At 37.3% G+C, this 21,416-nt stretch overlaps 1 protein-coding gene across 1 annotated transcript in view; it reads left to right on the top strand.

Annotated features, from left to right (window-relative positions):
* The window catches only part of LOC103473594 (transmembrane protein 132D), a 29,234-nt gene extending 10,312 nt beyond the window's left edge, over window positions 1–18,922 (top strand). Inside the window, exons 4-10 of the mRNA XM_008423936.2 lie at window positions 2,939–3,110; window positions 7,233–7,376; window positions 8,957–9,165; window positions 12,729–12,909; window positions 13,060–13,173; window positions 13,248–13,439; window positions 17,311–18,922. Of these exons, the coding sequence (XP_008422158.1) occupies window positions 2,939–3,110; window positions 7,233–7,376; window positions 8,957–9,165; window positions 12,729–12,909; window positions 13,060–13,173; window positions 13,248–13,439; window positions 17,311–18,762 (2,464 nt within the window). The 3' untranslated portion in view covers window positions 18,763–18,922. The remainder of the gene's footprint in view (window positions 1–2,938; window positions 3,111–7,232; window positions 7,377–8,956; window positions 9,166–12,728; window positions 12,910–13,059; window positions 13,174–13,247; window positions 13,440–17,310) is intronic.
* Window positions 18,923–21,416: the final 2,494 nt, after the last annotated feature.

Below are 21,416 nucleotides of genomic sequence, written 5' to 3'. Positions count from 1 at the left end.
TTCAGACTTGTTACTGGGCCTTTGGCCAGCTTATTTCTTTTTGACTTTTTAGTCATCTTAAAGCCAAACAATCCTGGCACTCTTACAAATCAGTTCTAAGAAATATTTTTCAAGGCATGCAATTGCTGTGTAGCCTGATCTAACAGGGTGTGACTTTCATGGAAAAAAAAAAGCCACAATTATCCTCAACTTTTTAGTGAAGGAAGAAAAGAAATCCATCTATCTATTTTAAATTCTAGTTTTATTCTGGTCGCTGTTAGAGGTGTGAGGGAGCATTTAGTCTTTGTAACCTTTAGAACAGCACGGGTCAGTTCCTGAGTGAAACACAATCATGCCTAAACCTTTGGTTAGTTTAGTGCCACCACTTGACCTAACATGAGCAAACATGCTTTAGGATCTAAAATTATTCCTGCTTCAAGCTTCATGTTTACCTAAAGCCTTTGACCCAAAAGTCACAGCTTGGTTTAAAAGATCTGCCCCTCAGCTACCCACCAATATTCAAAGTTTATCATGACTGAAGATTTTATTTGATGTATTTTTCTTCCATTTTCTCTTTTGTCGAAGTCATAATTATTGACATAGTCTGGCTAAGCATCATCGAGCCTTTTAAACTAAAAGTGATTTGTATTAATTGCTACTATAAGCTCTAACTCTGCTGAATCCAGGAACATCTGGGGGGCTCAGGGCTGAATATCAAATCACCTACCTAGTGTCTGCATCTGGGCTACAGGGGATAATAAAATAATCCTGTCAGTGTCACTAATTGATGGTTATTTATTGAAGCGTGTAACAACATAACAACCAAAGTCAGCAATGCGTCTCTCGTGCGTAACAGCATGGCGTCCGATCCACCGATCCAATTTAGGAACGACCTTTTAATCCTCTGTGCATTGAAGTTATTCATCTGGTTGAAAATTAATTTTTGCTCTGCATAATTTTTTTTGTGATCAGACACGAGACATTGAACATAGAATATCTTTTTTTAAAAAGGATAAAAGATAAAGGTTATTGGATAATAAAAGATGAAAAGGGGATTTAAATGTGTGGAGGGAGGTAAAACATGGATTTACCTGAGATTTTAGTGCCCTTTTTTTATGCAGATTGTTTTTTACATTAAAAAGGGCCAAAGTTGAGTCAAAATAAAAGCAAAATTAATAAATGATATGGAGTGCGATTGAATATTTACTTTATTGAATATCTATTTTCTTCATCTTTCTCAGGTCTTCCTACTTCATCATTAAAGCCCAATGCTGATGGTGTATATCCACCAAGCTCTCACTCACTCAGGCGCTCACAACCGCCCTCCATCCATCCGACCCACATTTCTGCAGTCATCCATAATCACGGCTACGTTATCCCGGCTTAAGTGCTTGCACGTTTTAGAAACGCAGATTAGGACGCGAAGATATCCTAAGTTCTGTCCTCTACTTCAACCAAAACTCACACAAATAAAAACACAGACAAGTAAGCGCATAAACGGACACAAATACAGTACTTACAACCCAGGAGCTTCGAGGTGATGATAGATGGATTACCAATAAATAGGAGCATTAAATGTCCCATGTTCTGTCTTTAGTCTTAGGTTTAGACTTGTCTTATGTCATCATGCATATTTTCTATTAACAGAAAAAAGAGCCAAACTTGTTTTTAATATTTATGGCTTTTTACGGTGCTTACCAACTACAGACATGGTTAAAAATTTTAAAACATGGATTATTTACTTTAATACTTACTTTATCATTATTCACATTATTAAGTAAGAAAATAACTTAAACCAAACATTGTTCTTTTCACAGTTGCCAGCTATTTTTATTCAGTAAATTTATGACCTGTACAAAATTCATCTATGCATATCCTAAAAATCTGACCTTTAATTTTAGAAATAATTAGTTTTTGATAAGAATGCTTTTTAACCATTTCGGTAGTGCCTCACTTAATAGCAGCTTTGCTATTAATAAAATTCCTTTTTTCTAGACACAAAGCTCTTTGCCCAGGCATTTATAATAGTTTCTGAATGAGGTTCAAGAATGATACAATTGAACTTTTTCAAATGTTTTAAGGCCAGACTTTCCCTGACCAATTAAAGTCATCATAAAATAGAAAATGTTGGATATATCACACGGCATTTGTCTTTGACCAACCAAGCCTTAGCTTTCATTTTTAATTTAGTTGTATTTTGAACCATAACCATATAGTCACCTCGGCTATATGGTTATGGTTGTATATATGGTTGTATTCTCTGCGGTTGTGTTTACCTGAGTTTAAGATCTATTAACAACCTAATGTTCACACTTTCTTGATAAATAACATCTAAATTTTTTCAACTTATAGCCATCACTGTAAAGTTCACCTATGCATATTAGATTTTGCTCATTTATCTATGCTTTCCAACGACACTGAGTTATTGTCTAGCTCCGTACAAAGTTTTGGTCCACTTCAAAGCGTCTTCAGATTCATTCACTTTCTACTCTATTTTCCTTTTGATCTTTTCTTACTGGCAGGTATGCCTACACACTCTCAAGCATCAAATAACATCAAACGCAATTTCCCTGACAGTCCTTTGACCAGGATTGTTGGATGAAGCTTCTGACAGCTCACCTTATCTTCCCTTCACACTCTTACACCCGAGTTCTCCATCTGTTTATTATAAACGAGCCCCCCTGTGTCTTTGCTTATGTGAAAGTTCAACAGGTGGTTTTCCCACAAAGTTAAGGGCATCTCTTTGTTTCTCTTATTGTCATGATTTAAAGGGTTGTTGCTGTTTTTTTTATTTTTTTATTTAATTTCTTGATCTTTTCATGCTATTGTTTCAGAGTCTGGCTTTGAAGCTAGACTGCATAACATCCGCTACTAAATGCACAAACTCAGAAGCATTAAAACTCAATCATGCCGTATCTAGTCATACATCTTTGTATTTGCCATTTCATGTCCGAAACAGGGGTCTTCTGGAGATTTTGCAGCTAGACTTTGTGCCAAAAGATGTCTCCGAGCAGATTGAGAGTCAGGCTATCTCTTGGCGTCTGGAGCTGCCAGGGAATGTCAAAGATGTTGGCTTAATGCGGATCTTCACCGCCCCACGAGACTTCATTGGACTGGCACCTCTGGTGATGGTGAGAGCTGCACTTGCATCATTCAGCGGAAAGCTTAAGTGCAATACTTTTACAGATGAGTGTATCCGTTAGACCAAAGATGGTAAAACTGAGAAAGCGTACAAGTGGGAAAACCTCTGATGCTTTAGATAAAAAAGAAAACTCCTAAGAGAAGGGATTACTGTCTTAAAAAGATTGGGAGCACACTCCGATTGTTTTGCGTCTTACCTTACCTCGTTACAGACACAAGTGTACAGAGAGAAAAATGTACACTGAAGGCTTAAATTTCCTTTGAATGTCTGTGGTAAATAAATAAAACAGGATTATTTCACTTTATATCTTAAGCAGATACGCAATGATTTGAGTTTAGTGGTTAATTTATGCTTTCCAACTTCATAGAGTTTTGACTAGGTACAAAACAAGTAACAAGTTTTATCTCAGCATCTCTCTAAATATTTAAGTTTTAGCTTGACCTGCAGTGAGTAATATTTTACCAACACGCAGGCCCCGTGTGTGTTCTTTAGAGAAACAACTTTTACAATCCAAATCTTTGATTGATTTAATTAGGATTATGGGTGGATTATAAAAATTAATTTCAATTGTCTTCTTTTTTTCAAAATAAGTGCCAAACTTCAATAAGGCTAGCATGAAACAAACTGAGTTATGGTCAATAGAAAGCATCTTTTGACAGGTACCTCCTTACAAAAAGAAAACAGAAAACAAACATGTACAAAATTGCAAAATCTACATACCTCCTAAAAATAGATATGAAGTTTGATGTGTATCTCTTTGTATATAAAAATAGCTTTTTTTATTGTTAAGTGAAAGAACCATATATATTTTAGAACAAAAAAAGACATTGCTTTTACAGAAAGAGATTGAATCGACTTTAATTTACTGCTATCCTTTCCGGCTGAAGCTTTTCATAGCCACTGTGGAAAGTCCAAAAGGCCACTCATTCGCTCCTGAGCTCCCAGTTTCAGACCCAGCATTAGAGAGTTAGGGCCTTAATGCCGATAACTATATTTAGTGTTTAGTTATCAGCATTAAGAACAAAGTTAGCTGTGACTCCAACTGAGACTCCAAGTGTTTTTCTGCTTGTCTTTCGGAATTACATCCTTGTCTAGCTTATTAGAAAGAAAACAAACAAATCCCCACATATTACGAGGTTGGATCTATGTTTGTCCTTGAGAGAAGTCTATTCAGCCGGTGCAACAGTCAAAATAAATCAAACATCCATCTGTGTAGAAATCCGCTTAATCTCAGTCAACTAAAGGATTCACATAAAGAAAAAACTACTTTTTATTTTCCGTAACATTGATCAAAACTCAAAGAGAAACAAATGGTACAGTCATCTTTGGGATTTAGCTGTCACAGCAACTACTGGAAGGCTTATTTGGTGTTTTTGTCCTTAGGTTCTGCTGGAGTACTTCCATGTCTTACAACTGTAAGACATGCTTTTAGGCCATGCTTTTGAAACCCTGAGCTTTTTCTTAGACATTTACCCTTACTCTGTTACAAGAGCACCAATCTCACTTACCTGTACAGTAGTAATTTTTTTGCCTCATCCCTTTTTGCTGAACAAGTAACTCTAATAATTAACACTGAAATTCCAAACTATTCCACAGAATTAAAATCAAACGCTCTTTTAGGGAATTAAAAGTGAATTGGACGTCAGAAACTCGAGTTGCTGATTTACTGCAGAACTTGCAGAAAACAGCATTTGAGTTTCTCCCAGCATGTTACTGGCATCCCCACAGAGTCCAGCGATTACTTTCTGATTTTTTTGCTCTCCCTGATCCCCTGGCTTATGTTTGGGTCAGTGTCGTTGTTCTGAACTAGAACATGTCCTTTTGGAATTGCGGACAGCAGCTGTCAAGCCGGCAGGGTTCAAAATGTGACACTGCCCGTGAAACATCTGCTGAGCACTGCTTTCATACCAGGGAGGAGGTATAATAAAAAATAAAACAGCTTCTGGTCACCCAAGCAATAATATCATTTTTTTCAAATTACATTTTCAAAAATCTGGGAAATAAGAGTTGGAAGTTAAAATGTGGCTTAGACGTTTCAAGACAACTTACAGATAATATGAGCTTCTGAATTATGCATTGGATGAGTAGAAAGAAACAAGAGCGTGTTTACTATAGATGGTAAAGGGACACGATTTTACAGATAATAGTTTTCAAATGAGCTCTCTAATAAAATAACTTGTAAGTTAAAAAAAATAGCAGAGTAGAAGTGAAACCAAATATATGATATATGCAATCTAATATATTCTCAATTCATTAAGTCTACCTTGTAATATTTGAATCCATAACATTGTAAACAATGTTATATAGCACTTACACACCTGCTCTTTTGTTTTTTTATAAATGCTGGGAGGGAAAGCATTAAAAAATTGTTGTGGGTCTTGCTAACTCCCCCTCCTGCCTTTTATACCTGCTAAAATAGGACAATACCTGCAGCATCTCGTGTTGATTTTCAGAGCAGAGCGAATCATATTAAGTCTCCTGTCAACTGGCCTGCCCGGAAAGACAAACGAAGAACAAAATAAGATAGCTAAAACAGAAGCTTAGAGAAATATTCAGAAATATACAATTACATTCGCTCACTAATTAGCATTTTAATTAGTTTTCATATCTTACTTTAAAAAAAAGGGCAAAAGAGGCTAAAGGCAATTATTACCAATATCCAGTTTTGGAGATTTTGTTTTTTTTTGCTATTCTTGAATGTCTTTTTCTAATAAGTAGAAAAGTAAACATTAAGAAATGAACAAAGTCAAAAGGTTATCAAGTGATTTTTTTTTTGTCTAATAAGTCTTTGATAAATATAATTGTTTCAGTGTACTTTTTTTTTTCTTTACTTTATGATTCTTCCATACATTAGACAGTTTTATCGCTGCTTAGCTAAAGAGGCTTGGAAACGTGCAAACTATTTTGTTTCCATGTTCGTCCTGTGATTACCTGAGAGCCTGTAAGAAGTGTACACTGCCTCTGCCTGTTGTAAGAAAGCGGAAATCGTCTCAGGCCCCCTGAGCAGAATAAAGCAGATACAAATGATGATTTATTTTTCTTATTGTGGAAGGCAGTTTTTGTCAGATACGAAATCCCCCATTGACATGTTGTTCTTGATTTAGGTTCTGCCTACAGGAGGAATTTGCTTGTAAAATAACAAAGGTCTATTCGTCACCTCAGGCTTAATTTACAAAGACAGGCACGGATGCTCTCTCTCTGCCTTATACCCGCACGACACATCAAACCTCTGTAACAATCTATCACAACCCAACTTTAGCACGAACACATGTGAAATATGGGTTATTAAATCAAACAATTGTAACTTCTAAAAGTGCATAGTGAAAACATTGTTGATGTTCAGCACAGTAATTATTTTATTCAGCAAGAAATGTGTTATTTCAAATTTATATAAAAATTACATAACTCAAAATAGGGGTTTCTTTTGTCTGAAATATGTTGACAGATGAATAGTAAATGCCACTTTACTTCTACTTGTCTAAGATACAGAAATTCAACATTAGCAATGAAATGCAGTGTTTAAGGTAAATGTGACCCAAGTCACATTTTTTGGCCATGTGTACAATAATACTTTAAAAAGTCTCCGCATAAAAACCTAATTCATTTTTATGGTTAGACTAGCAATGTTTCCATTCAATTGTCCTGCAAACGTTGAGCAAACTTTTAAAAAGTTGCAATGAAAATAAAGGAAATGCCAGTTAAGCAAGTTTCCATTTACTGGTTTTTAGCGAATCAACCAGACTATGCAAAGCGTAATTTTGTCAGATGTAGATGCTACGGATGGTTGGTATTAAGCTAATTATTTTAAAATTATATATATATATATATTATTAAAAATTGTTTATGCACCAGCTCTTGACCCAAACACAAATTAGAGACGACTAAATATTGAGTCAAAATGGGTGCAAAAAATTCAAAGGGCCTGTAACAGACAAACCATGTTTTATGTTAATATTTGATTAATGCTGGCTCATGGTCTCCAAATCTTGCTTAATAACAATAAAATATATAAGGTAGTTTTCTTAGATAGACACTGATTCATCGGTTTTCATGTACATAACAAGTAAATGCAGCATTTCCAAGAACTTAATTCACTCTTCTTTTTACCCAGACTACAGATATTTTGAATGCTGCTGTGTTGACGGGTAAAATGGTTTCAGTTCCTGTGAAAACTCTTGCTGTTGAGGCCAACGGCACTGTTACAGATGTGACAAACTTCACCAACTGCAAATCAGCAGAGATGGATGTGCTCAAGGTAAGTTCAAAACAGCACAACTCAGTACAACTAGAATTAAGCTTTTGTTAAGCAATTTATTTTTTGTATAGTTTTTCTCTCCTTTAGAAAAGTTTATAACAAGCATTCTAACCTTAAAACTAATTTCACATGATTGGAGAATTGATGTCTCTGGTTAAGGAACTTTCTTACTACAAGGAATGCAACAAAGGTCCATGACATGTCTGTGTGAAGGCTCTTAAAGCTCTTTTTCCAGCAGTAGTCTGCCCTAAATTATTCAATGGGCTTTGCTTTATAATCCTTTCAAGGCAGCAGTTGTTCCTGTTGGTTATGTATTGTCTCAGTTTTTATTTCTACTCAGTAATACTATGCAAATAACTTCTTATTTAAATAACAGCTTCTTAAACGATGGGCTTGGATGGCTTAACTTTTTTGTAGAGTGTGCCAGCTAACTGTCATTTCAAGTCTTGCCCATAAATATGCAGGCCATAACATTTCTGAATCAAGTAAAGAACCAATGAAATATTCTTTATTGGTTTAGTGTAAAATAAAGGTTTTCTTTGAAGAACTAATGAGTTTCCATTACCTGTAAACCATAATCATCAAAAGTAACTGAAAACAAAAAACTGTGTAATATGGACTACAAGTTTTACTTCATGCTACTTGAGGATAAACATTTGTCAAGGATAATACAATTAAATGTTGGTTTTCAAACTTATGAAAGTAACTCCAGCGAAGCCACCATTGAATATAGCAATAATTATTCTGGAAGGTATTACAGAATAAAAATGCATTTAAAAATAAACAGTATACAGTTACTTTAGAGAGCTCCAGGACATTAAACACTGTTGATCAATGAGTTTAATAGGAAATTGTCTTAAGATAATGACCTCAGTCTGTATCTAAACAAAGTTCAATTTGACTTGTCCTAAGCAGTCAGTCACTACCCCCCTGGCTTTTTTCTCCCTTTTTCCTCCCCCCACACTCATCCCTCTTCTTCCTTGTTCCACCCTTTTCCATTGCTTCACTCTATTCTCCAGTCTAGTGCTCTCCAATTACCCCAGTGGAGCCACTGGTTTGTTAAGATAAGTGAGGCGGCAGTAGAGATAGGCCTCCAATCTGAAATAAAACACACCAACTGCTGCGTTTCAGCTCATTGCTCTTGCTGGTGGGGACTGCCTGGCTCCTACCTCCAAAACAACATCACAGGAACAGCTGTAAACCAGGGCTTATTTACATTCTGAAGCAGTGGTGGCTTTAGATGACAAACACAAGCACTCTCAGATCCTTTGTCCACACTTTGGAGGTGGTATGAAATTCAAGAGACTTTTTTGTTTTCTGTACTGTTCTCTTTTTTTTTTCCTTCTTGAATTTTAAATTGCTCCTCGCCGTCCTGTTTCAGCTAACCAGGCATCACAAAAACAATTTTTGTCCTGTTTATTTGAACTCTCGCATGAAAAAAGAAAAAAAAACAAAACAATAATGCCGTCAACCTAGAAAAGATCTAAAGGAAAAGAAGCAGAGGCACGTTTTAAATCAAGTGTGTGCTGTGAGCTTTTCTGCAACTTTTTAACCACCGTTCTCTCTTCTCCTTAATCCAGGTGTCAGAACGCTGTAACTATGTTTTTGTAAACGGAAAAGAGACAAAAGGCAAAAGCAGCGTGATGATCAATTTCACGTACGGTTTCCTGAGTGCGCAGCTGGAGATGAGCGTGTGGATGCCCCGCCTGCCCCTGCTCATCGACATCGCCGACCCTGAGCTTAGCCAGATTAAAGGTTGGAGGGTCCCCGTCACAACAGGCAATAGGAGGTAAGGCAGAGCCGGCCCAAGGCATAACCAAAGTAAGCTGATGCTGAGGGACTGATGGAGCTTTTCTGGGTCGCCAAGATCACTTGATTTTCTACCGAGAATACATATTTTTGCTATTTCCAAGTTGAAATTTTCAACTTGAAACTAACTGCTAACCTTGGAGCAAAAACGGGACTCAAAATTAAAATGCATCCTTCAACCAGTCAGGCCACAATATGCTGTGCTCAAACTTACAAATCTTATATTGTTAATGTTGCTTACTTTTTGTTGGTGTATTAAAAGCAAAAATATTGGTTAAGAAAAATTAATCTTAAAGTTGTTGAAATAGTGTTAGGGGATGCGTTTAAAGCCATTGCGCAATGCATATAATCTATCTTTCAAGGGTACTTTGCATTGATTCTGATTCCTTAAAAAAATATTGAAAAATATTTTTAACATATATGTAACATATTTTAATATACAATTTTGCATTGTTGTTTAAGAATAATTGTGGCTTCAAAGAGAATCTTCTGTAAAATTCATAAATTTACAAGAATGTTGGAGGTTTTGGACACAACTGCGTGTCGTCAGCCAGGATAAGAACAACTACCACATTTGTGTTTAGCGCGTTGGCGAGTGAGTGAGCTTTGGACACAGCACTGATGTCCTGGAAATAAAGGTTAGTAGGGTTTCAATCAATAAGTACAGTAAAGTCATTACTTTCCCCACTCGATACTCTTTGATAATGGATGCCATTCCCCTGCCCAAAGTTCAATACCAGGCTCCAGATACAAACAAATAGTAGGTCAGAAATCTCATATTTCAATAGCGAATAGGAAGTGGGACAGAACCTTCGAAAAGCATTCAACTTGAATGTGTTTACGCTTAGTCCTGTTAGAGCCACAAACATTTTTGGAATTTATTCTGATTTTATGCATATATTATTCCACTGTAGCTCAGATTTTTTGTGTAGCTTTCTAGTCCTGTTGCAAAGTGAATCTTAGTCTCACTCTAATGCAAGAAGTTCAAAAGTGCTGATGATCGATTGAACAGTGCTTTGCTTCTTGAGATTTTCAAAGTTTGGAAACTCGGTGCATAACCTAACCATGAACTAGACCCTTCTATACCTGATATGTGTCTTCGTCCTTTTTGTTGTTTGTCTACTAACCTTGGAGGCCTTCATAGATATGTGGAACTAGATATCAGGTAAAGGAGGCTACATACAAATATATGCCACAGTATTTTAATCGTAAATGGCTCATAAAATCCCTCCAAAATAGAGGAATGCACAGGTTTTGCATAAAAAAATTTGGATACTTTTAAAAAAATTTGGAGATTTTACAAGTCTCTTTATGTGTGTGTGAATACAGAGAGAGAAAATTACTTGCTGAATATCCTGAAGATTCATTGTCATTTATTAAGTTTGTCACCTCTCATGTGTTTTCTGAAGTGTCTTTTTAATTCATTACTTACCTAACAGAAGCGCAGACAATTTTTTGCAGTAAAAAGATCGCTGTGGTGTCTCTAAGCTTCACAAGTTGGACGACAGAACTTAGTCAAGACTTACTTTTTGGTGCCTTGTTGTTGAGTCACAACGATTTAATTCAAGTAGCATTCCCATCGCATGGTAAGCTGTGACCTCAGGCTAAATAGTAATGATGTTTATTTGGACTTTATCTCTTAACGGGAGCTTTCAGCCTGCAGTGTAAAAACATTTCAACCAACCCTGCAGCACACCTGAGGTGCACCATGTGGCAGGACCAGCTGAGTGTATGATAATTATATGATCGTTGCAGAGGTTCACAGCTTAACCTCTACCACATAAAAACAAACCACTCAACCGTGGGATCTTGGTTAATTTAAGTTAAATTGATTTTTAGGGAAAAAGGTCACTCCACATGGGCTTCGCCTCTAAAGCAACCACAACAATGCTGATGGGCATCACTATTTTTCTTTCAGAAGTTCACAGATTAGCAGCATGTTTTTGTTGTGCTGCAGTTGTCTTAGAAATGCTGGAAGCAAATTGAAACAGCCAGTCTGGGTGTGCTCCTACGGGAGAACACATCAGTTTAGTGCTGGAATATGCTTTAGAATAGGTAATATATTGTAATATATTTCAAGTGTTTATCTCAGTTTTGTGGATTGTGGTTTGCAGCTAATGAAAACTCTAAACATAGATTAACATAAAATCTTAACTTAATAATATGAACAAAATAAAGTTTCCATACAGGAAGCCACTGACATCCTCCACAGAAAAGGCAAGCCACAAAAAGGTATTGTCAAAGAATTCACAGAGGGAAAGTGTTGGTGACCCAGAACAAGCAACCGGGATAGCTAATAAGATATTGAAAGATTTAGAGGAGAAATGCTAAGCACACGTGAAAATAGACTTTAATTGGCAAATCAATTTCCAAGTGTAGAAGAAGTCTTCAGAGGCAAAGAATCCATGTTGATTGAAGTCCAGCGTGAAGCTTTAACAGTAAGAGATGACTTGGAAAGCCATGCTGTTGTTTCTCTACTGGCTTATATCAAGTTCAATTAATTCAAAAGCTTCTGTTTTTTGACAATCTTCATGGAAATGTAGATTTTATTTTCCAGCAGAACTTTGCAGGTACTCACATTGCCAAAAGGTCCAAGTGCCTAATTTAATGAGAACAGTATCACTGTGCTTGATTGGTCAACGGCGCCGCAGTGAGTCTAGAGGCAGATGACACCAGACAAAACAATGCAAACAAACTGCAAGTAGCTGCTAAACTTGCTTAAAATCTCAGCTGAGACACGGGCTGATCCGCTCCAGGCCACACCTCACCAATAAAATATTATCTTTATAGTACATCTCTACCTTATAAAGTCTGTTATTACTAACCTGCAATATTGACAGTTTTAAAGTTACAGAATTTAGTTTTAATCCATTGTGAACCAAAACCACCAAAATAACCGTTCACACTGCAGGCTGAAGTGACCCAATTCCGATTTTTTCATGACAGTCTGAACAGCACAGGTCGGATTCTTTTTCGAATGTGACCCATATCCGATGTGTATCCGATTCAAATGCGACCTAACGTCCAGGTCGCATTCATCCGAACTGAACGTCACTGATTCTCAACAAATCTCACTATTCTGCGTCCTGATGCGCACAAGCGGGAAGAAAAACAACAACCATGACCGAGTATAATGAGGATGAAGTTGTTAATATGCTTCTCCGTTTGGACAACAACTTCAAATATGTAAGCTAAGCTCCACTGTTAGCCTCCATGTTTACTTCGGCAAACACTGAGCACTTCTTTTTATGGCGGTTGGCAGAACACTGAGAACGCTGACGCTATTGCGCCCTCTAGTGCGCATGCGGGATACATTCAGGTCGTTTGCCCGTTCAGACTACAGAACGCATATGTATATGTGTAGCAATGTGAACGGCCCGACAAAAGAAATAAAAATCCGATTTGACAAAAAAATCAGGCTGCAGTGTGAATGCAGCCGAATAATAATCTCATCTGCTAAAATTCACCTATGCTTTTCACAGCATTCTTTATATCCGTGTCCCTACAGGTATATGACTGATTATTTAATGTTTTGTGTGTCAGATCTACATGGGACAGTGAAGAAGATGAGGACATGAGGAAGGGAAGAGGATGCATGTTACAGTACCAACTCTCGCCAGTGAGGGTGCTCACACCTTTTGTGGCCCAGCCTGATTCTGAGGTTCTGCCTGGCCCACTTACTGGAGAAGAGCCCGTTGAATACTTTTTAGGTTCTGATTGGCAGGTAGAGCGCCCCTTCATTACCAGTATACAGACATACTATTATTGAAGTATTTTGAATGTAAAAGCTTTATATGCAGATGACACCCCAAAGTGTGCTCCTACAAGCATTTGCAGTGATAGAGTCTTTAATTTTGCATTTTTACATGTACAGGTTGATGTGACTGACCTCGTGCGCTACGCTCTAAAAGTAGCAGATCCTGAAGTAGCCAGAGTGCAAGACGGTGTTGTACTGCAAGGACGGGCTGTTGGGACCACTGTTGTGCAGGTGAGGCATCAGCAGACCTGTGTGTGTATCTCAGCCATTGCAACCTGAATGTGTGCCTGTGATTGCGGTTGCAGGTGTTGTCCCCGGTGACGTCATTGGTCCTGGCTGAGAGGAGCATCAGGGTGGTGGATGATAAAGTGAGCGTGACAGAACTGGGAGTGCAGTTAGTTTCCGGACTTTCTCTGTCTCTTCAGCTCAGCCCTGGGAGCAACAGGGCTATTGTTGCCACAACGACCACAAGGGAGACAATCACAGAGCTCAAACAGGTAAACAACTGGGAAACTGTCATAAACAGAGTTGTCTGATGGATTTTTGTAAATGTTTTTATTTGTTCCCATCTTATTTCAAAACAGTTTTTATATATGCATATTTTTCCCCCCACATTTTCTTATGTTAATTTGATTTCTCAAAGCAAAAAAAAAGCTAGACTAAACCTGAAAAAGTAATTACCTCCTAAATATAATGACTAGTATTGCCATTAATTGGCAGCGTGAGCCTTAAATTACCGTGTTAGAAATTCTGCTCTCTTCTCTTTATAGCATTGTGTTATTCAGCCACATTGAAAGGTTCTCAAAAATCAAATATTATTTGGATTTAACTCCAACCTTAACTGAACCACGCAAAAACCCTACATGTCATGTGGCATTGATATTCAATAAAATGGAAATTATGCATATGCTCGTCAGCAGCTTTAATTCATAACACGTAAAATAACTCTACACATTATGGTCCTGCTTATCACACTCACCAATAACATTATGGATGTTACAGTATTTGTTAGTCTTGACAATGATGAACAACTGGAGCTTCACATGGACATCCTCTTGTTATTCAGAGCAGTTAATCAAGTGCAAGGTTACTATTTGATTATGCTTCCATTTTGTTGTAACTCGTTATAACTGAGTTTGAGGTTTCAAAAATCTGTGTGAAGAAAACAAAGTCGTCCTCTTGCTTCATATACTTATCATATTTGCTTTATTGGACAATTTTAAATTAACTTTTTGGTGCATTATTTTGGGTTCAAGATTTTGCTCCTGTGGTGCAACACCAACTTTTCTGAAGTCACACCATTCATGTATTCACCATTTTTTTTTACTCGAGGCATTGCTATGATGACATTTTCCTCTTTTTAATTAATTGCATCAGCTGTGAAACACTCACTTGGTTGCATGCATAAAAAGGCAACAGAATCGACATCAGCATCATTAGATACTCAAAAAATAAATATATTGCTGCTTGCAGAGGGGTCCTACTGAACTAAAATGTTGTGCAGAGGTTAAAAACATGCCTTTTAGTTTATAGACCAGACTTTAAAAAAAAATAGAAACAATATGTGTAAAATATCTAGTGTTGGCAGATACCTCTTAATAAGAATGATTTTTTTCAAAAAAGTCATTTTAACTGAATAAAAATGTAAATAAATTTATAGCTTGTGATTTCTGACTTAAACTCTGACTACACGGAGAGAACAAACATAAGGATTTAACACAGCCTTTATATATTGTTCAGACAGCTGGACATTACTTTATCAAGCTTAACATTGAATTTCATTGTCGGTGACATTACTCAGAAATGTTATTTGCTCCATTATGAAGCTTCTCCAAAAGCAAAAGTAAAACAGACTCAGGGTCTCTTGTACATTTATGCTTTCCATGGTTCCAAAGCAGTTTTAGTAAATGGTAAATCACAAGCACTTATGTACCATTTTAGTGCCAGTCTTACTGACCTTTCGAAGTGCTTTGGCACTAGAAGCCATATTTGCTGGAAAAAACTCCCAAAACTTGTAGAGCACTTAAAGGTTATACCAGGGGTCTACAAACTATGTTTCTTTTTCAGATTCCACTCCAAAATAAATGTCTTAAGCCATAAAATATTCTTGAATATTCTGCAGTATGGGCTTGAATAAAATATTAAGTCATTTTATATTGTATTCCTGCATGAACATGATTACTACTTTGACATAAGATTAAAAAAAATAAAACGTGAAGGGGTTAAGATTCTTGTATTTGCATTTTTTTTCATCTTTGCTGAAAAAAATACAATGCATGAGGAATAATAACAAAGGTATTTTAGGAGAATCACATTTAAATATGTTTTGTATTCCTACACTCCTAGAGAAGAAGCAGGGCTTTGTTTTGTATTTCATTAAAACTTACCTGGCAGACTTTAGTTGTGATGTTTTAAAATTTGGACAGATGCAACAAGTTTGTAAAACCTGCCTCACTTTGATTTTTCCCATACATCAATTCTGAACAAGTATGTTGCAAAAAAAAAAATCATAAAATATTTTAAGTGATTTTGAGGAAGAGAGATAGAGCGGTGTAACTAAAGATATGTTAATTTGCAGAGGCAAAGTTATCCTTTAGCTCCTACTAAAATAGTGAAAGTCTTTTTTCATGACACACACACACAAGTTCACTGATGTAATAATTCTTTTTAACATGGCTAATACGGCTCATTACTAGGGTGCCATTCTATCATCCTTAGCAGGAGAATAACAAAAACTAACAAACAAACAAAAAAAAAACTTGTTACTCCCATTGTGCCTTTTGCTTACTTTCTCATGCTTTGGGAGTTGGCAAAATCATTTATTGTAGCTAATGAACGTGTGCAAATATTATCAACAAAACATTGCACAATTTGCTCTTATTCTCAATTTCTTTCCATTATAAAAACATCAAACACATATTGCACAAGAGCAGAGAACAAAATTTAAACCTGTTGTGATTGCAGCAGTTACTTGATTTTCTTTCAGTTTAGGTCAAAGTCACAGAAAAAACTGCAGATGGACTTTTGAGCGATGGATGGTTTCAAAGTCTATGCTTTATGTTGCATTCATGTGAATCCAAACCAAATGACCAAATGACAAATTAATGTTTTCCTCCAGTAAACATTAACCAATGAGCGAAAACAAAGACTAAAAATCTTAATACAATTATAGTATTTTTCCTCTGAAAACATTGGGAGCAAAAGTAAATAACCTAACTAGCTTTTTAATGACAATTTCAACTGTCAATAAGGTCTGGGTTATTTTTGAACCCTACATGCTTTTGGTTATATAAATGAGCTCTACCAAATATGGAACATACATCACTCTTACGAAAGCAAAATAACATTTTGGCTTTCTTTTTATTTCTTCAGTGTGAGTATTTTCTCACTCAGCTGCAGAGCTCTGCGAGAGCCCAAGATGAGGCAGACAGATGATCATGTCAAAAGCTCACTCACACATTTAGCTGTGGCAGTCTGCCCGTTTTAAACCAGCTCCCTTTCACAGACATGCTCTCTTTTACATTCAGTGCACTGCCATTGCTGTTCTGCCCCAGTCAATAAACCTGCCACTGCGGATGACCAGCCAATTGTGTCTGTGATAGCAAGCTGTTATGCTCAGGGCCATTCACAATGTATTCAGATCTAAAATATAGGTTAGGTTTGTGGCGACCCAGTAGCTCACATTAGCCACAGGAAATGGGTCATTTTGTTGTAATGTCATTTGATTAGCTAATTCTGTTTGTAAGGTGACCCTAAGTGCTACGTTTTTTTTGTCGCGTTCAAGGACATATGTATTGCTATTGCATGAATTATTGCCATAGATTTAAACGAAAAGCCATACTTATAAATGTGTTATTTTTTTTGTTTTTGAAGAGATGAATAAAGCTGATTTGCAAAATTCCTATGTAGTTGGGAAAAGTAGGAAAATTTATTTAAGGATTTTGCAAGTCTGAGTAAGGATACAAATATGGAACTTACTGAACTTCCTATGCTTTCCTCAGTCCTTACATATGTCCTCCCTTCTATATTTTTACCCTTCCTTCTCCTTCCTTTGATGCTACCTCTTTCCTCTTTACTTCCTCCTGTGTGCCCTACAAACTTTGTCCTTCCATTGTGTCCTGTCTCCTTCCCTTCCTTTTGATCCCTTGTAGCAGACTTCTTTCATAATCCCTTTTAATTTCAGTTTTTGATGCATCATACCTAAAATCTGCCTACTGTAAAAATATCTGCCATAAATTCGTTGTGAGCTTCAATATTTGTATTTTGTCCTGAATATAGAGTAGTAAAACCAAGTAAGCTGATTGTCTCAAAACATGCAATATTTACATGAATATGTATGGACTTTCTCTCCCTCTTGTTTTGCTACAGGAAGCAGTGGTCAGCTGCTGGGTTCAATTCAGTGATGGGGCGGTTGCTCCACTGGAGCTTTTTGACCGCGGTGTCTACTCTCTCAGTGTTTCCACCAATGATGAGAGGGTGGCCACTGTGCGGCGTACACCACTGTCCACATTTGTGGTTGCACAAGGTGAAGGCGAAGGCCGTGGGAGGCAGGTGAAGGTGGAGCTGAGGATCTGTGAGGAATGCCAGAAGTCCAAGAGGAAGAGCAAGCTGGCGGTGGGAGCAGGGATTCTCAAGACTAACTTTCAGAGCGGACGAGTCGTAGGAGGAGCAAGTAAAAATGTGGAAGCAGTGGGTGGCATTAAAACAGCAGGGACTTCGCAAAAAACGGTCACTTTTATGGATAAAAGGCCATCCACTGGCACAATGACCAACCAGCAGGCAGTTTTAGCAGAAAGCACTATCACAACAACCCTTCCCAACAGATATGCACAAACACCTGCAGTATGGGCTGGAAGAACAAAACCTACAGGGGGTGCTGCATCTAGCATCATTAGCACGGCCACTCCTACAGCTATCAAGAACTTATGGTCCGATGCACAGCTGAACACTGCCAAACCAACAGTGAGTTTTATTAGTAAAGGAGATGGGAAAAAGAAAAGATATGGAAACATGCTTGACAACTCTAATTCATCTTCTAACAATGCCAATCCGGAAGGTGACAAACCTGAGAACGAGTCTCCGAAAACTAAAGCCCCTAAAGTAATTGAGAGCGACCTCATCAGGACTTTCAAAGCCTTGTCCGACTTGGAGATTGGCATGTATTCTTTGATAGGCGTCTCTTGTCTCGCCATCGTGGCATTTTTGCTCAACTGTGCATCGTACAAGCTGTGTTTTCGGAAACAGAAGACCCCCATACAGACTGCCCCAGCACCCACTGCAGACCCGAAGGATCACAAACATGACTGGGTGTGGATGGGGAGCAACAGTGACAGCACACCTCCACCAGGTGCTCCAGCTGCCCCAGCTCAAGCCGCAACACTGAAACGTGAGCCTCACCGCCCTCTTGAGTCCCATCATTCAATAGATCCAATGGTTCCCGGTGGCCTGCAGGGGTCTTTGCCAACTGTGAGTGCCCCAGCTGTCCCAGAGAGAACGGCTACATTGGGACGCTGCAGGAGCAGCTCCCAGCAACACCAGTTTCAAGTGAAGGGCATCGACCCCATGGCCAACCGGTCAGCCACTTTGCTGGCGAGGCCACACCGCAGCGAGCCTCTGCATTCTCCCACCAGTAAGAGGAATCAAGTCCAGTTTACCACTTTCACGACACTGGACATCAAGCACTTGGCTGCACTGAAGAAGAATGGTGTGGACTTAAACTGGGCTAACCAGAAAACGCAGCAGCAGCCCCTTCCTCAGCCCCAGGCACCTTTACCTGACATGCCATGGCCTGTTGTCACACCATTAGGAGAGCCCCAGTGAGTTTGCTGAGCCGTACACATATGTTGACATAGGTACTAAGGAGGAATATAGTGCCTTTTAAACATATTCATACCTCTTGATTGGTCCACATTTTGTCACACTACAATCATAACCCCCATGTATTTTTTCAGATTTGATGCAAAAAATGTTTTTTTAAATTACACACTTAAGTAGTTCATAATTGTGAAATGAAAGGGAAAGGAGCCATGCCTTTTTTTTTTACACAATGTTTTTGACTCATGAAAGCTTTGTTGTATTGTTCCTGCAATACACCTGCAAGTCTGTTGCTCTACTTTGGTTTATTGTGTTAAATATCAATAAAACACGTTAATGTTTGTGGTTGTAACATCAGAAAATGTGTTTGATTGGTATGAATACGTTTACAAGGTGCTATATTTCTAAATAAGATGCATATTCTGGGAATGTTTAAAAAACTGGTTAGCTTTTTAAATAGAAGCAATTTAAATAACCTTTAAGGATTTATATAGATAAATTATATAAGGGATATATTATGTGTCAGGATTTGCTTCAATGCAGATTTGCAAGTAAAGCACAAAAATAAATAAATAAATAAATAAATAAATAAATGTTATTTGGTACTTAGAAAAATTGTCAAAATGTTCTGTTTAAATTTTTAAAAATTATGTAAATATAGATATGTTTTGTATGCTATTTAACATATTTATACATTTCTTAGCAAAAACGCCCTCAGTAATCACTATCTACTTTCGTACAATTCTGAACTTTCTGTTGTAGTTTAGTCATCAGACAGCAATATGAGAGGTTTCCTTCCTTGTAAATAACCTTTTTCTGCTAACAAAACCTGTAACATGTCAGAAAATATATAATGGTTATTGTTTTACTTCAAGCAATCGATCAACAGTCTTCGTGAGAAACTAATCCATGCTGTTGCCTGGGCAGAGTGTGTGATGAGGAATATTTCTTAACATTTTGTACACACGTAGTTCAGGCCACAGGTCCGTCCTGATCAGATGCTGTTCCGACATCAAGAGAAAACAAAACTATGGGGAAAAAAAACGGTCACAGTGCAACACATATTCATTTGAAATATTTCTCGTGTGGTTGCAAAAAAATATATATGATGCCTTTTTTTATGTAACATTTTCATGTTTTTAAACAAAAATGATGTGTGGATTTCCTGACAAAGTTCTAAAAATAAAACATTACAATGGTTTTCTTATATCTCATTCGAAGCTTTATTGAATCACTGATTTCAGATCACGTAGGAATTCCAAGAAGTACACAGCAAATTGCTAGGATTATATCGTCAAAGCTTTGCCAGGAATCAAGGGGATTTAATTGTCTTAATCACTCCTGAATGTGATTTACGTCTGATGTCATCATTCTAAAAAATGCCACTGTGTTGGATGGGCCTGCCAGGATTCAGTGCTGCTGCACTATAAACAAAAAACAAACAAACAAAAAAAAAAAACGAGGACAGATGTTGTCCCTCATTTCTTGTATTCATGGTTCCGTCCCTAAAGAATTACAGGTATTTTATCAAAGATGGAGGCCTACATGCGATAACTCGTGGCTCATTTTTTTCCATTGCCACTCCTCCCCGTGTCTCCGAGGTGAGCACAGCTCAAAATTACTTTCTACAAGCTGTGATGAATAAACACTGTCTGCAGCTTAAAGACCAGATAATCTGATGCCATGCACAACATGAATTTGCCTCTGCGGATGTGACGTCGCACAAGAAACTCTTTGCAAACAGCTGCAGTTCTAGAGTGACGATAAAAAGCAATTTTGATATAATCTCATTGAATCAGACTGTTGTAATTTCCTTTTTTGCTACCAGTTTTCCATATTCAACTTGGTATATTCCATTGTTAAAATAATTGAATTTCAAGTGCAGAATTAATTTGGTTAGTAAATGCATATTTTCTGGACAGAAGTAATAATACTACATGCTTTATTTTGTCTTTTATTCCAATGTTTTATCATAATGCTGTTTTTTTTCTCTTTGTTAATCCTTTCTTGCCATATTAGCCAAACATTTGATATCTGCTTGTGAAGGTTGGCTTGACCACATTTATGCTGACTTTGTCACATCAAGAAAGATTTCACCTCAAAAACTTTAATCACTTTCAGCTGCATTTCATTTTAGACCTAATAAAAGCCCCGAGGAGAGCCTTACACATTATAGGAAATTTAAACTATAAATAACAGAGTTTATGGACAAGAAAAGAGTAGAGTCCCCTGGTATCATTGCAGCTGGATCTCTAATCTGGAGCATCAGCTTCCCTGTTGACAGATTTAAAGGATTGGGGTCATTGTGTTGGAGGATTACTGTGCATTAGTGAAGTGTCTCCGCGGCAGAGGACCGTTAATGTGGGCCAAAAGAGACAAGGTCACTTTTTTCTAAAGTCTTTTTTTTTATTTTATTTTTTTTTTATGTTAGATATGTGGTCCAACATGTGGTTAGACACCAGAAAGCACAGATGCAATGCTCACAAGAAAAAAATATTTATCTGAAGTAGAATTTATGCTATACACTAGGTGGAAATAACTGCATTAGCAAAAAAAAAAAAAAAAAAAACAAGCGTCTATGGCTCTCCCTGTATGTCATGAAATGTCTGTTATTAATTATGAATACAGAAGTAAGAGACACCGTATCTGAAAACAGATGG

The sequence above is a fragment of the Poecilia reticulata genome, linkage group LG12 (genome assembly GCF_000633615.1).
Source record: "Poecilia reticulata strain Guanapo linkage group LG12, Guppy_female_1.0+MT, whole genome shotgun sequence".
NCBI lineage: Eukaryota > Metazoa > Chordata > Actinopteri > Cyprinodontiformes > Poeciliidae > Poecilia > Poecilia reticulata.
The sequence above is the reverse complement of the archived record's forward strand: the minus strand, read 5'-3'. Positions and strand labels throughout refer to the sequence as shown.